We start from the raw sequence: 17,373 nt of genomic DNA, 5'->3' as shown, positions 1-17,373 counted from the left end.
TTGGTACACATGTTATCAATACAATGATATTGGTACACATGTTATCAATACAATGATAGTGGTACACGTGTTATTATACAATGATAGTGGTACACGTGTTATTATACAATGATATTGGTACACATGTTATTATACAATGATATTGGTACACACGTTCTCAATACAATGATATTGGTACACATGTTATTATACAATGATATTGGTACACATGTTATTATACAATGATAGTGGTACACATGTTATTATACAATGATATTGGTACACATGTTATCAATACAATGATAGTGGTACACGTGTTATTATACAATGATATTGGTACACATGTTATTATACAATGATAGTGGTACACATGTTATTATACAATGATATTGGTACACATGTTATTATACAATGATATTAGTACACATGTTATCAATACAATGACTAGACAAAACATCACATTAGTTTTTGTGTCCCTAAATTACAACAACAACAGGTTTTATTAGCACATCTTTAAATAGCTATACGCTAACAAATCAAGTTTTATCAACAGTAACCATTGATATTTTGTGTTATTGAATAAAACAAATCATATAGAAATGGTGCCTACATTAAAATACCAACTTTTTATCACTATAATAACATGTCATCAAGTTACTTTAACAGGTTTCAAGTTTACAGAATGTAGCATGAACAGAACACGTCACAAATACAAAAAAAACAAAACAAAAGCAACCTTAAATTAGTGGGATAACTATTAAATGAAATGAAGCCACTTGTGCACGTTTGATTTGCTATTTACGGACAAATTAATATATATATATATATATATTTATATGTAGCTTTGATTGCAGATTTTAACAATAAACTTTTTACTGAACGTCTATATCAGATTAAAAGAGTTGATCGTAATGATAACACAGGCTTGCGATAGCTCTGCTGTCTTGAAATTTTTACATGTTCCACAGTAATTCCTGTACGCTGAATCCGAAAATGATATCATTTTTCTCCATCACGTACACACTTTTCAAAGAACGTCATAACGCAATACATAAAAGAAAGACCACAACACGTAGTTTTGAGACTAAAAGACGTAGATTTCACAATAAAATCAGGATGAATGAGAATGCATATTCGTTTGACATCAATGTTCTTCCCTTTTTTCGTTTACCACAATGAACATTTTTTATTATTATGTTTGTTAACAAAAATACAAACAAACTGAAGAATAATAATTTGATCTAAGTTCTTCCCGGTTTGTAAAAAATATTTACGGGATAGAAAAAAAAACTAATATTATTTTCGGAATCTGCGTAGCTGAATTATGGAAAACAACTTTTATGAATTTCTATATGTACCACCAGCACTTGTGTTTAAATTTTTTTAATTATAATAAATAATTAAAAACAACGTTTTACATTATTTATTATAATTAAAAAACTTTTATGGAGTTTAAATTCGCAGGCCTGTATAATTGCTTCTTTGCAAATATCCATTCTCAATGTACAGTTATATTTTGTAACTACAACAATGTTAATTTTTCAGTAAAGTAGAAAATCTTCTTGAAGCCACGGACCTTGACACATAACGCCACGATAATTGTCAGTTAGTTTGTTCTCATAACCTGGTCGACAGAGGCAGTAGTACCATCCGGGCATATTAATACATTCTGAGTTAGGATGACATTGGTGGATTTCCAAGTTACACTCATCAATATCTGGAAAATTACAAAAATATCATTGAAATAACATTTTCTTCAAACAGAACTATAGCTTGATGTACAATTTCTCACTAATCAATAAGACTATATGTTTGCTAAAAACTTCCTTTCGTTGCATTTTCTTGGAATAGAACAACGTAACAAGAAACGTGTTTGTTAGAACAAAAGAGGAGTAATGAATGCTTTTTTTTTCTTGCTTCCTATTGTGAATAGTTTTTTGTTATTTCATCTTAATTAGAACTTGGGAAGATTTAATCAGAAAATTAAATCTTCCCAAGTTCTAATTAAGATGAAATAAAATAATCTTCTGAAAAGTGATATTGGTATTTCTTATTTTATTTTTTATTCTGTTAGTAGGAAACTCACCAAGCTCACAACTGGGACCCGTGTAACCTTGACGACATGAGCAGATCCCTGGTGCTACACACTGACCACCGTTCAAACAGGTCTCATTACACACAGCTAAACAAAGAACAAGACATTTGATTAACAAGAGGTGATACTTAATAATCAGAATGTTCAGTATTAGGTATTATACAAAGTGAAGCATGTACATCCAATTCATGGTATATCCAGAAGAAATAAAATTTTGAAAGAACGATTTTTCAGCCAAATATTTTCCTTATTTATGTTTATTTCACATCGTTCATTTAATGACAAATATTCAATCATCACAATGTTAATTTAAAGCAACACTTGGTTATGTGAAAAGTAAAAATTGTTGTTCTGTCAGGGTTGTGTAGGATTAAATTAATTGTTAACAGGAGAAAAAACAATATTTACAATATTCAATCATCACCATGTTAATTTAAAGCAACATTTGGTTATGTGAAAAGTAAAAATTGTTGTTCTCTCAGGATTGTGTAGGATTGAATTAATTGTTAACAAAGGAAGAAACAATATTTACTAAAGCTTTTTAAACTAAGGAATCTGAGATAGAATGAGTTTTGTTTGAAACGTGAGACAATTAAATCTAAATTCAGTTTTGAAATCATAAAATTGTTGGCAACATCTAAAGACTGTATTTTTTTTAAATTTATACAATGATGCTGGTATAAAAGAACGTGTTTATCATAATATTATAAATATAGGAAAAAGAGATTAATTTAAAGAAACACACAGAAATCACTTATAGTGCTCTTTAAAGGAATGCGATAAACATGAATCAATTTGTTAAAATGAGCACAATGTGTAAAAACCTAACAGAGTTTTAAAATAACCCAGGTTTAGTTGTGTCTGTCATTTTTAAATTGACTCAAGATTGAGTTTATGTTACCTTGTAATGCCTAATTTGATCCAATAAAGTGAAATAATATTACAGTTTGTAGATTAAAGTTGTTAAAATAAGTGACAGTGAAAATTAATCAATAGCAGGTCAGGCTAGTTTCATTACAGAGTTATATTAAATTATCAAAACCAATATATATATATATATATATATGTATTAGTATAGTTTGAGTTTTAGAATACGTATATTTTATTTCATTAAAGAAAGGGCAACAGGTGATTATTATTGGGCCAATGAATTGTTAACACGATTAATGAACCAAAAATAAGACCTGTTCTTTACTTACGTTTGCAGGAAAGTCCATTCCCGACGTATCCCTCTATACACTGGCACTGGTAGCTTCCTTCTGTGTTCTTGCAAATGGCATTTACATCACAACTGTGTCGACCAATAACACATTCGTCCTCGTCTAAAAGAGGCAAGTAAGAACGGCACAATCTATTACTGTGGTACCAAGAGTAATTTTCATAATGCAACATTCTATTTTTCAAATTGAATTGCTAGAATGAAAAATATCATAAAAAATACCATTATGTTAAATGATAATTAATCTACGTCAGATAACAATGTCGTTATCTTCAATAGACTTTGGCAAATCCCTACAACCAAAAAGTTTAGTTTATGAACCATTTTATAACTTTAAAGCTTTAGAAACAAAATCTTCACGCGCATATCAAGCACGGTTTCATTTTGTTGCAAGTATAAACTCTTCATAGCTACTTAATGCTTTTCTTAGACTTATAAGAGAGTAATAATTAATTGGGTTTACCTGCACAGTAGTAATCATCTTCTCGTTTGTAACCAGGAAGACACTCACAAGAATAAGTGCTAGGTAAGTTAACACACCTAGTGTTTTCTCTGCAATAGTGTCCTTTGTGTCCGCCATTCTGGAGGCATTCATCCACATCTAAAGAAAATCAAACTTAGATTTTAAATAACTGTAAATATTATGGAAAATATATTTCATTAAAGTCTGATTCACAGGAAAAAGACAATTATAAATTTACTTATCAAAGAAAGGTGATTAATTTTAAAGAAAATGCAAAGATACAACGATAAAAGAATTTATTTTTTATATAATAAAATAAGTGGATGTTTACTCATTTTTAGAAATATGATAAAGTAAATTCAATATGCATTTAAACATAGTAACATATAACAAGGTTATATGAAGAAAACATTCTTGTAGAATTCGCTATCACTTGGATACTGAACAACAAACAGAAACACAATTTAATGATTTGTTTACGTATAAGACACTAGCCTCGCCCACTTACGAGGCCTTACGGATTTATGCGGATCGTTTGGAGTTATTTTGTTTCTTTTTTTTTGCCTACTAAACTTTGTTATTTGATATAATTTCATTACTACTTCACATTTACAATGAATGTTTTTATTTTATTAAAATATAAACTTTAAATCTTAATAAAGGCCAATAAGATTCGAATCAATCTAGGTAAGGTATAAACTAAATGTAATTTCTTAATTTAATATAAACAAACATTTTCGTCACTATACCTTTACAGTCTCTTCCATTTCCCTGGTATCCTTCTTTACAGTAGCACGTGTAGTTTGTATGAAGGTTAAAACAGGTGGCATTAATGTGACAGTCATGACCCTGTGAGCAGTAGTCTGTGTCTAAAGTTAAAATAAGTAAATAAACTGCTGTTAGAATCTTAATTAAATCTTTAGTGAGACGCTATAGAACTGAAACCAAAACTTTCGAAATAGCAGTTTAGCTGCTATCGCACGATAATAAAAACACCCAGGTTAACACGTTAGATTTCACATGTAGATCTGTAGTTTTCTTTATTATTGTTTTGTCATTACTACTCTGTATATAAGACAGTTATTACGATGAAAATACCTTGAAACTCAGTAGATTTGGATAGTTCTGTGTCTTATAATTACTAACCTTTACAAGTTGGACAACATTTCCCTTCGACATAAATATAATCTTCAACTGGACAAGGCAATGGTGGACATTTCTGAAGCTTTTCGCAGTTCATGTTGCCATTCTGTAAAGTCAAAAACGCGCGAAGAAATTTAGTTTAAATGCCACAAAAAATTTAAGCAACAATAAAAATGACTGACACAAAGAAATGTCACATGCAAATTCAAATACGTAATACTTGAAAACAAAACTACTAGTTTAGCTAACCTATAAACATAAGTAAATAAATGATCTAATTTTTGAAAATATTGTTTTCAATAAAGTCCAGTGAATGGTCTTTCAAATTATACAATTGTTTTTCTGAGCTTTCCTATGCTTATTTGCAAGATTGGGCGTTAAGGTTATTCATTCAACCCGTAGCTGAATACATATTTAAAATGATTAATAAATAAATGAATAACATATGTATATATATATATATAAGGTAGGTTACTGTCAACCTTAGTAAGTAGTTCGTCATTAGACCATCTGGACTGCGTACTAGCAAACGTGCTGCGACAGGACTCCATGATTGGAGGGAGGAGAACCTGTGCTATGGCCGGTGTTAAACTTATTAAGTACTTACATTGCAATAGCATCTCTGACATGGTCTTCGGTTCTCTTCGTCTCCATGGTCGTACAGCTTTCCATCAATTAGGCACTTCTCTTAGAGGTAAAAAAAAATTAGATCATATATTTCTCGTTAAAGAAACATTATTCAAAATCATACAATATTTTTATCTCGCTGCACACACACAAAAAAAAGGAATTCCTAGTGGCCTTCTATCACTTATATCTTATTTCCACATTTATCTCGTTAATCACTAGATTGTACTTTTCTGATTCTCATACAGAAATTAGCAGATAGAGATAACATCATTTAAAAGATGTCAAGAAGAACCAAAGACATGACAAGAGGTTTAGGAAATTACGTTTAACATTTGGTAAAAAACAAATCTACGGATCTTCATATTTTTGATAATCTATGAAGCTTTATTCGATGATTGTTTTGCGATATTGCTTACGAATTTCCAATAATATTTGCACTTTTTAACCCTAATAATATGATTCAAGTTAATTTTCAATATGCGTTTAAAAAAAGATAAATAATGATTGTTTGCACTCATTCCTGACTATCGTTATAATAGCTGTATACTGTATTGTCAGTATACTATTACCAGTTGCTAATTTTATAATATTTTCAATATGTATTTGGAAAAATGAGATGAATAATGATTGTTTGCACTCATTCCTGACTATCGTTATAATAGCTGTATACTGTATTGTCAGTATACTATTACCAGTTTTAATTTTATAATATTTTCAATATGTATTTGGAAAAAAAGAGATGAATAATGATTGTTTGCACTCATCCTTGACTATATTTATAATAGTTGTATTATGAATCTATCAGATATTTAATTATAGTACTTACTCAAACACGTGGGACAACATTGTCCTGGAAGTTGAACAGGATTTTTACATAGTACTGGATTACAGGACTTACGGTGGCACGTACTGTTTCCCTTCTAATAAGAACACAGAATAGACACATATCCTATACAGTAAAACTCAAAAATTACTTCAAAGCCTATCAACGACTATACAAACTCACAGTAGTTCTGTTTGAAGTATAGTATTCGAGAGGTTCAATGAGTGTTTCTCACTTCACTAATAATTATAAAACTATCACAAATATACAAGTCCTCCATTCCATTAAAATCTATTTTTCACTTCACTAATAATTATAAAACTATCACAAATATACAGATCTTCTGTTTCAATAAATACTGTTGTTCACTTCACTAATAATTATAAAACTATCACAAATATACAGATCTTCCATTTCAATAAAACTAAAATATATTGTTCATCTATTGATATAAAATTATCCAGAAATTATTTAGGATAACTAATTTCTTTGCAATATTAAAATGTTTACGAAAGTATTCAGCGTTATATCTGTATAGACACTACACTTCATTTCTGTGACAATATTAATTGGGTAATTGATCACCTAACTGTTAGATATTTTCCTGCAACAATAAGTTTTCATTTCTTTGTAAGCATACTTGTAAAACACACACGTCTTACAAAATCAAATGATATGCAGTAGAATACACATTGGAAGATTAAAGTAAATGTATCATAACGTGTAATACACACACACACGTATATATCGTAGTATACTCGAAATGTAAAAAGACAGTTATGTGAAGATACAACAAAAAAATAACAACAACCTTAAGAATTTAGCTATTTTGTATAATGACATAAAAATGTGGAATAAAGCATGGATATTAAGCCTAATACGGCACAAAGTCTGTGTTATACGTTACGTTTATTAGAAATAATGGAAAAGTAGAGAAAGAAAATGGCCGAGTTTAACATGGACTTACCACACATGAGCAGATTTCACAGCCGATTTCCCATGAGGAGCCGTCCAGACGAATACTTCCATTCACATGACAGTTTTTTCGACATTCGCATTCTTCTACAGCTGAAAGCCTCTTTTCTGCTTGGGCTAACTGAAAGAGAGCATATATTGTCATGAATATAATATAGAAGATTATTATCTAAGCAAAATGGAAAGCAGAAGTAAATATATATATATATATGGTTTTTATCTTCAAATATTTTGTGGAGAATAACTATACTTTTTAGACAAAATACATTAGAAAAATAGTATATGATATGAAACTCAATTAAATCAAATTATGCCACTTTAAATATTTCTACTGTGTTGAAGAAAAAGAATGGTTAAAATTTGACAACCATGGATTTTAAACACCTAGTTTAAGCCTTGTGTCCATCCGTTAATTTAAACATATGTTTATTGTAAAAAAAGACAACAAATTAAATATTTTTTCCTATAAGTAGAACCAAGTGATTGGAGATGTATATTATTTAAAACTTCATTTTCTAAAGAATATGAAGAAGGCTGATTTTCAGTATATTATTTCCAATTGTTAATTTTATAAATGAACTAAACTGGTACTATAGTTTTAATTTATTTTTTCTTTCAAGGTTTGTATAGTTTGGTTAGAATACCTTAACTCCACTATTTTAAAACACTATCCAAGGCTACTAAGTTCGGTTTGCACACTAAAATTCACCCATTTCTATACATCAATAACTTAAATAACACTATACCTAAATTAGATGTGTTTTTTAGCTAAACGTTTAAAACAGGTTTTTATTTTTCGTATACCAAATCAACTTATAGAACTAATATTAATGTTGTAAGACATAGTATAAGGTAATATAGATTTTAGAAACAAAACTCATTCTATCTCTATGGACATCGTAGTAAAAAGAAACATTCTGGGTGATCTCTGGGAAATAATACAATAACATATACATACTATAAAATATAATAGATTATATTAAGAACTTACTTTTTCTGCTAATGTTTTCATATAATTTTCCAAGTTCAGGACCGACATCTGTAACATTCTGAACTGGCCACAAGTCGGACAGTCTAGTAAGAATACTATATTCAGCTAAAAGCAATCACCTGACCAATCTATTATATGACATAGTTAGCTTGAAAAAAACCGATTTTCCACTTATATGAGAGCTTATAAAGCGTATTAATATTGAAAAAAAGTGATTTTAACTTTTCTTTATCAGAAATTGTTTAGGAAATATCAATATTTCTTCAGATTATAAAATAGGATTTGAATATATCAAGAAGTTTTGGATCAACAAATAACCATTTTTAATGAAATCGTTCCATTACCCAATTTCAATCAGTTTTGTGAAGTCATGTCTAATTTGATTTTCTGATGTTAGTTTTAAATGACTAGTATAGGAAACAATATAATTTTCTTCTAGTTGTAACTTAATTTTACTATGTATTGCTTATACGTTTTCACTTCTTTTTAAAATGATTAAAACCTACAATAGTTTATTTATTTATTAGACAATTTCGTGAGAAGAAAAACGCTACTTGTATTTTGAAATAATCTGTAAATACTGACAATATTTAAAAATACAAATGTCAAAGCGAATACAATAATATATATATATATATATATATATGTATAAAACCACAAAATAAATTGTAAGAAATATGGCCGTCAACTGTAAGAGATGGTAGTAAGGAAAATGTTGTGGTATATATCAATGTTAGTTACTTAAACAAACTACAAATACTATCCTAAAAATTCCATTAAATAGGGTTGTCCGCTATACCTGTATCAAGATGAGGACACTGTACAATATATCCATGAGATTTTCCAATAATTTTGGCATCTTGCAAAATTCCCTGAAAGCAAATTATTATCATTTAGAATATTTATTTACAGAATCTTTTCTAATCTACGACACTCAATTTAAAACAAAAGCTACTTGTTTTTGTTATTTTCTTTTTAGCATCACATCAAAGTTTTACTAGAGTACGAACATGTTCTTCTGTCTAGAAGAGAAAAAATGCTTGAAAAGAGATACATATTTACCCTTTACTTTGTGCTCTCGTAAGACATTCAATATATTTCTATGTACCTTCTCTGCAATGCAAGTAACATTTCAACAACGTGTTTAAGTTAAACTGACATATAGACTATGTATTGTCAGGGACATTACCATCAAGTGTTTTTTTTTTGTTTTTTACTTGGACTTTGGTGGGAACATATTACTTCATTTTTATTTTTTCTCCATTCTTTCTGGGAAATGAATACTAGTCATTAATTATCAAAAGCTAAACTTAACAAATGAAATATCTGAAAGATTTGCAAAGCGAAAAAAAAATTAATACTTGTATTTCCACTATGGGGCAGCACACAGAATACTTACGTAGTGACTTAAAGGTAAAACAAACTGCTTTATTTTGTTTGTTTGCTTTTGAATTTCGCGCAAAGTTACACGAGAGCTATCTGCGCTAGCCGTCCCTAATTTAGCAGTGAAAGAATAGAGGGAAGGCAGCTAGTCATTACTACCCACCACCAACTCTTGGGCTACTCTTTTACCAACAAATAGTAAGATTAACGGTCACATTATAACGCCCCCACGGCTGAAAGGGCGAATATGTATGATGTGACGGGGATTCGAACCCGCGACCCTCAGATTGCGAGTCAAGCGCCTTAACCCTGGCCATGCCGGGCTGCTTATGTTTGTCCTATAATCTGTGCGTTACTGAGACATAATGAATTACTAAACCATGATAAATAATTAGCTTTAATGATTAAATATATCTATATGTATAAATAGATTATATATATACTTTCAAAACACAGTTTACAGTGCTAAATATTTAATTTTTTTTCAAACCTGAAATAGAAACTGGTGAGAAGTTCTTTGCCCAAGCCACAACGAGGTGTTTCTTGAAGAAATATTTCGATCAACATCAGATATTACCCGTTTATAAATACGATTACAGTCTACAAATAAATCGACAGCATTGCCACTAACGGACAAGGCCACCTGGTGCCATTTGTCATCAGCTAAGCGGTAAGGAAATGTTTCTACATAAATCATATTATTGTTGGTATAATGCAGTCGTATTTCGTCTTTTCGTCCACTGCTCTGTATTTCCAGAAACCTAAAATAAAAAAATAAAAAACACAAAATTTGAAAAATATTGGTTTTCATCGTCTACCCATTTTGATAGGGTTGAAATTTTACTTAGTTTTCTGAATAATTAATTTGAAACTATAAACTGGTATCTATACAGTGAAAACGATGAAAGCTTAGACTAAATGATTAATTTAATAATATATATAACTTAAAAGAAAAGTATCATATTCTTAGATGAATTGTTCAGCTCATGGAAAGACATTGTTAAAACTTCAAATATAATTGATTCACAAGCTATCGCTTACAAGTTCAGCAATCATCTTAAGGTGTGTTTTTTCTTCAGCCTAACTGACAGCTAATCGATAGAACTGCATAGATATATGCATATATATATCACTCACTTTTATGAGTCTACATCAATATCTGAACTTAAAGAGCGTTACTAATACTGTGATGTACTACATATATTGAAAATTAACTGTATATCTACCCTGTTTTGGTTTTATTGGATCTTTTTGGGGATATATTTACATATATCCTTGTTGATGTTGCCTTACTTTCTTATTGTTGAAAAATATATAATTTTTGGAAAATATACTGAATTTTATTTTTAAGTATTTGATATAAATATTTCAGAAAACATTTTAAATTACGGTTAACTTGCATAAAGATAAAAAGCTCAGTTAAACAAGAAACACAACTTTCATCACACGAAAAACAATAACAAAATAACAAAATACTTCAAACAGAAATATGTAATATTTTGGACCAGCCTGCAAACCACCTGGAGGATCCTCGTGGATCACACTTTGAGAGCCACTGCTTTACTCCACAAAAAAAAAAGAAAAAACTCGTTTTTCTTGGCTTAACTATTTTCAATAGAAACGATATAAGGAAAATATTGTAAACTAGCAAAATCGTTCACAGAAAGTGAATCGTGAATCAATATCTCAAATCGACGGTAATACAGGGTGTACAAAAAAAAAGTCAGGATGTGGTAACTCCAATAGAGGGCATCTTCGAATTTAACGCTTAAGTGTATTTATCAAATGTATTTGATTTCAAATTAACGGTTTTAAGCTTACCTGTCGTTTCCATCCGAAAATCCAAACAATGTCCCCGTGTTTCTCCTCTCTTGCTTAAGTGTAACCATGAATGTGAACTCGTTACTTGTAGCAAGAAGTCCAGCTGCCTTGCTGAAAATTTCTTGTGGCAGGAGAAGTTGCCTAGAGACTCCTGGATCAATAACAACGAAATCAGTTATGCAGAGAGACTAGTACAACTTGGACAATTTAACCTGATGCCGGATAATACAAACCAGTAACTAATATTGGTAATTAAATAATAAAAGTTAGTTTTTAGATAAAAAAAATTAAGGGTTCCAATGACTGACAATTCAAAACTTATAAAATATATGAAAACTATATATTTAAATTAAGGTTTTGATGTTTTTAATAGCGTATTAATTGATTGAAATTAATATCAATTAATTTTACCATGTTGAGAAAATGAATTACAGTTACAGATTTATGCTCTAATGACGTGGTGCGCAAACATTGCCCTCCCCCCATAGTAACATATAAATAATAACTGAAATTACAAGTTTAAAAATAAAGAAGTTTTATAAACTATTGCACAAATGTTACTGCTGGTAAGTAATTTGGTAACAACAATTAACAAAGGGAAATGACATGTGCAGTATACACACATATAAGTTATATGGGGTACAGGAGAGTCAACAAAACGCATGTTTAGAAAGGAGAACACCAAATAAAAGTTTGCGCACCACTGCTCTAATGGGGTAGATCCTGATATGTATACAATAAACCCGAGATAGCATTCACACTGTCTTTTATGATATTTTTATTTATTGTGAATCTAATAGAAGTTGATTCTAATATCTCTGAGTACATTGGCCATATATTGGGAAAGAAATAAAAATAAGTAGCACATATATATATATAGGCTTTGGAAAGAGTATATTTGAGCTTTCTACGGACTGCATAGGGTGTAGAATTAGACATGTTTCGGTTTGTACTGCAAAGTGACCGAAACGTCATGTGTGCTTATTTTCTACACAGTCCATAAAAACACGGTATCAAGGCATGCAGATAGTTATTTTCATGCCGTTACTTTTCGAAAGTTAAATGAAGAAATTAAAGTTTTGATTTAATCACAAAATTTACTTGGAACATGCAGAGAACTAATTACCTGACTTAAAATTAAAGTTTGGATTTAATCACAAAATTTACTTGGAACATGCAGAGAACTAATTACCTGACTTAAAATTAAAGTTTTGATTTAACCACAAAATGTACTTGGAACATGCAGAGAACTAATTGCCTGACTTAAAATTAAAGTTTGGATTTAATCACAAAATTTACTTGGAACATGCAGAGAATTAATTACCTGTTAGCTTGACTGCTGGAGTTAACTTATGAAAACCTTCAACTACAGTTAGCCCTGTGTAAGTAGCGTTGAAAACTCGAAGTCCCTCAACGAGATCAACTTGGTACCTTTGTTCTATCTGTATACTTGCAGCTGTATAAAAGATAAACAAATGAAGTTCTTGAAAATCACTAAATCCACAATTGTTTCGGGCATAAAGGATTTTCGTGTTGTGTTTCTTTCTTGCTCTGAGGCAAACACGAAAGATCCGTGTATAGCATTGGCATCGGCCTTGCGGTATCACATGCTAACACTTATCACTGAAATGGTACTAGCTCAAAAACCAAGAATGCAAAAAGAATATTACTTAATTTTCCATAATATTTCTTCTACGATTGTAAGCTCATGTTTCTACCGTTGCTTCTAACAACTAAGATACTTTTTTATTTCATTTTTTAACGAAAAAGGAAACAAAATTGTATAAAAACAAAAACAAATTACGATAGAAATGTTTTGTACTTCCCGAAATCAACGGTATTATTTACTCGAACTGCCTGATAAGAATTATTGATACATTACAAGATTACAAAGTTCCTTCCGCGTTACAATATATGAGTCTCACTCATTTCTTGTGCAATAAACACGTTTAGTTGAAGCTATAGATATCGCTTTATATATGAACATTTTTGAGCGAAACTGGGATGAATGCGACAACTGTTTGAATACAACTTTAAAATCTTGCAATTCTAAGAGCACTGTTTCGTTGTATTTTGTATACATTCCAGAATTTCAGTAAAGAAACATTAATTTAAGATTAGTTTCTTCAACATTAGATAGAAAATACGTAATGGTAGATCATAAAGAAAAACATTACAACGATGTTTACATACTTTACAGAAAAAGGTCTATATATAAGAATTCGGTATAATTAAAATAACGTGTTTAAGAGCGTAGGAAGCTTTTTGAACTTCATTAACCTATACAAAACTGAAATAAGAGTAGGGAATTATGTATAACGTCATCATATGCGTAAAGGAAGTGCGGGTGTAGATAGTACTAGGCATTGCAAAGGGGGCCCGGCATGGCCAGGTGATTAGGGCTCTTGACTCGTAATCTGAGGGTCGCGGGTTCGAATCCCCGTCACACCAAACATGCTCGCCCTTTCAGCCGTGGGGGCGTTATAATGTGGCGGTCATTCCAACTATTCGTTGGTAAAAGAGTAGCCCAAGAGTTGGCGGTGGGTGGTGATAAGTAGCTGCCTTCCCTCTAGTCTTACACTGCTAAATTAGGGACGGCCAGTGCATATAGCCCTCGTGTAGCTTTGCGCGAAATTCAAAACAAACAAACAAATTGCAAAGAGCCAGTTCGATGACCTAAATCGCGATCCGGAGAAGAGAGAGCAGGGCATTTGGGGAATGGATTTGCCATCCCTCAGAGTCCCATCTCAGACAGTAGTGTTTATATGTTAAGGTTTTATGTGTGAATTTGTTTATAGACACTTAAAGTACTTGTACCGTCACCCTGTTGAGTTTTAATACTTGCCCCTGATACCCAGGTTTTGAAAGCGTCGCTAGATCTGGTGTCTCATTTTTGATTACACCATTCGGCTAAAAGTGTTTTTTGTACTAGAGATGTTTGTTGGGTAGCAGGTATTGTGGAATAGGTGTAACTTCGCAGTCATTAAGATTCGTTCAGAATTCTGCGTACCTTGCCTCATACGTGAATAGTCCAGGCAGGCCACTTTCCTGTAGGGCTGTAAAAGTGATTCTTATTGGTTTTACATTATATTTATAAAAACATTTCGTACGCGAAACGAGATTTTCCCCTAGTAAAGGATTATTAAGCCACTGATCAAAACACCGTACTGTGGCAGCTTATGAAACAGCTGCGGATTTCTTATCTTGAGTTATCACGTATCACAGTTAACAACAAAACAAATATTAGATCAAAACTGAGTGCATAACATCAATTACACAAGAAGCATACCCAAACACGGCTTTGTATTGGCAATATTTACTTTTATTTACAGAATAAAGAAGGTATAATAACAGTACGTAAGGAATACAGCTAGTTTCAAATTAATAAGGAATTAATTGGCAAGATTTATTGTCATTTACAGAATAAAGAAGGTATAATAACAGTGCGTAAGGAATACAGCTAGGTTCAAATTAATAAGGAATTAATAAGTTGACTCTATATTGGCAAGATTTACTTTTATTTACTGAATAAAGAAGACTTAATAACAGTACGTAAGGAATACAGTTAGTTTCAAACTAAGTAGGAATTAATAAGTCATGTTTAAAGTTACTCGTCAATCCTCGCTACCTTAATTATTTAAGGTTTCTTCTATTATCGTTAATGATGCTAACGAAAGTTCTGTATGCGTAGTATGCGCGTTTGTGTGTGTGTAGTAAGGTCTGTTCAGATAACATTTTTCTCACACCGAAAAGGAAAATAAAAAATATAATGATATACCAGTGCTCGTCTTATGAAGAAGATGTAGACATGTACAAATCTGTTTCGTAAAATCAACTTTTATTCCAAGTTTCATATTGAATCACATACGAAAAAAAACAAAAAAAAAACACAGCTTATACTGTATGCTTTCATTCGCTTACCTTTAAGAAATAGTGCTTATGTTAAATGTGATTTTAAACCAACCCAATTCCCCCAAACCTAACACGAATATAGGTTTATAAACTTTGTAAATGTAATAAAAATTGGACGTCTATGAAGATAATCAAATAGAGGTAAATTATTAAAGACTTTACCCCAAATACATGAGAAATAAAACACTTCGTTTCTATTATAAATCGAATAAGGCTTTAGAAAATACATTTCAAACTACTAGTGTTTTATAGTTATATGTGGGTATAAGTTGTTTCATATTTATTCATAGTATACAATTGGTTCGAAATACAGAAACAAAAATATGTATATTAAAAAATGTACCCTAGTTTCAGGAGTTTTCTACAGGTAAAGTTTCTCCTTTTATAGCGGTTAGCGTCAGGGACTGTGAATCCGAGGATTCGTGGTTCACGTCCTGTTGCGCTATAATATTTACGGTCAAACCTCACTACTCAGTTGTAGTAGCCCAAGAGTTGGCAGAGAGTGTTGTGAACAAGTTGCTTTCCCTTTAGTCCATCAGTTCAAACTTAGGGACAGCGAGCTTCTGTGTAGCTTTATGTGAATGTCCAAGACAACCAGTCAGTTTTTCATAGTACTTCATAATACAACATACGCGTCAACCGTAAGATTTAATTATACATCTACTTTTTTATTATTATTATGCTTTATATCTTATACAGTGTCTTATTCTACAGAAAAACAAACAAACTGTAAACAATCGAGTATTTGTGTGTTTTACTGTTAAAGTTAAAACTAAACCTAATCTAATTTACCAGGAAGAAAAGTTAATGTTAGATTGATTTGGCTAATGATACCCTTGTAGGCCGAAGTGTAAAACTCACTTTATGAGGGTGTACATACTTGTAAATAAGTAAAATATATGTATGTATACTCACATGTGATAGAAATCAATATCTGCAGTAGAAACCATTCAGTCAATGGTATCCTAACCATCCTGTTCAACGTGAACGAACTTCAAATAACCATTATCGAAATTTCTTCTTAACCGCTTATTAACAGTATCCAGTCACTGACGCATTAATCTGTATAGGACTCTTGCTGCAGATGTTTGTCTCCCACAAGACACTCACGTTTTTTTTCTTCTTGAACTTTAAGAGGCCAGAGTGTCGTCCTGAGTTATTACACTATTCATCAGAATGTCTAACTTATAACAGAGATTAATATCGAGCTATCTGTATAATGTCAGGATTATGAAAACTATCATGTTTTTGTAAATATAAATATTATTAGCACTATCTGTACGGCTGTTTAGCACTGCAACAGTGTTAATGAACGACGTGGCACTTGTTGAACAAATACGGTTTACATGGGAAGCGACAAATCATCCAGTTCAAATTTTAAACCATCCCAATCCATCTTTACCAAACTTGAGTAATTACGAAAAGAAACATCTTCAATGAGATCCACTCTTAGCGACCAGGTTTTAGCTGATTTTCAAAAACCTATAGAATGGGTGTCATCTTGGTGCGCAGCGTGAATACAGTACGCAACGGATCGTACACGTTTCGTGTATGTATCACTATAAATCGAGATCACAAATATCACGATATTGTTTTCCTACGATTTCAGACTTCTCTGCTTAGGATGGGAAGATCCAGATTGAAAGTGGCCCGAAATATCTTTTTCAGCTACCAGCCAGCACAACCTACCGTCGCTACGGCTGTCACGGATCTGAATGGCCTTAGCAGCGGATACTATAATATTGTGTCTATATACTTTTCAATAGTAGATCCGCCTTCATAACACAGGTGTGACAGTGGATATTTGAGTAATTCTGAAACACCTACCTATGCCTACGACCAGGCTACATTGTACTATTTTTTCCCTCTCCTGGTATTCACGTGACAGCTGGCCTCCAATGAGTTCACTCAATCGGGATGTTTGGGTGTCCAACTTCTG

At 31.4% G+C, this 17,373-nt stretch overlaps 1 protein-coding gene across 1 annotated transcript in view; it reads right to left on the bottom strand.

Annotated features, from left to right (window-relative positions):
• Nucleotides 1-17,373, bottom strand: part of LOC106477399 (protein kinase C-binding protein NELL1-like) — a 93,324-nt gene that overhangs the window by 23,833 nt on the left and 52,118 nt on the right. Inside the window, exons 2-15 of the mRNA XM_022381458.1 lie at nucleotides 12,847-12,978; nucleotides 11,523-11,673; nucleotides 10,192-10,462; nucleotides 9,118-9,190; nucleotides 8,319-8,401; nucleotides 7,320-7,448; nucleotides 6,356-6,449; nucleotides 5,507-5,586; nucleotides 4,903-5,005; nucleotides 4,506-4,625; nucleotides 3,757-3,894; nucleotides 3,274-3,396; nucleotides 2,066-2,161; nucleotides 1,556-1,696 (exon numbers count right to left, since the gene is read on the bottom strand). Coding sequence (XP_022237166.1) covers nucleotides 1,556-1,696; nucleotides 2,066-2,161; nucleotides 3,274-3,396; nucleotides 3,757-3,894; nucleotides 4,506-4,625; nucleotides 4,903-5,005; nucleotides 5,507-5,586; nucleotides 6,356-6,449; nucleotides 7,320-7,448; nucleotides 8,319-8,401; nucleotides 9,118-9,190; nucleotides 10,192-10,462; nucleotides 11,523-11,673; nucleotides 12,847-12,978 — 1,734 coding nt within the window. The remainder of the gene's footprint in view (nucleotides 1-1,555; nucleotides 1,697-2,065; nucleotides 2,162-3,273; nucleotides 3,397-3,756; nucleotides 3,895-4,505; nucleotides 4,626-4,902; nucleotides 5,006-5,506; nucleotides 5,587-6,355; nucleotides 6,450-7,319; nucleotides 7,449-8,318; nucleotides 8,402-9,117; nucleotides 9,191-10,191; nucleotides 10,463-11,522; nucleotides 11,674-12,846; nucleotides 12,979-17,373) is intronic.

This window comes from Limulus polyphemus, unplaced genomic scaffold (genome assembly GCF_000517525.1).
Source record: "Limulus polyphemus unplaced genomic scaffold, Limulus_polyphemus-2.1.2 Scaffold165, whole genome shotgun sequence".
Taxonomy (NCBI): Eukaryota; Metazoa; Arthropoda; class Merostomata; order Xiphosura; family Limulidae; genus Limulus; species Limulus polyphemus.
This window is presented reverse-complemented; position numbering and strand designations above follow the sequence as displayed.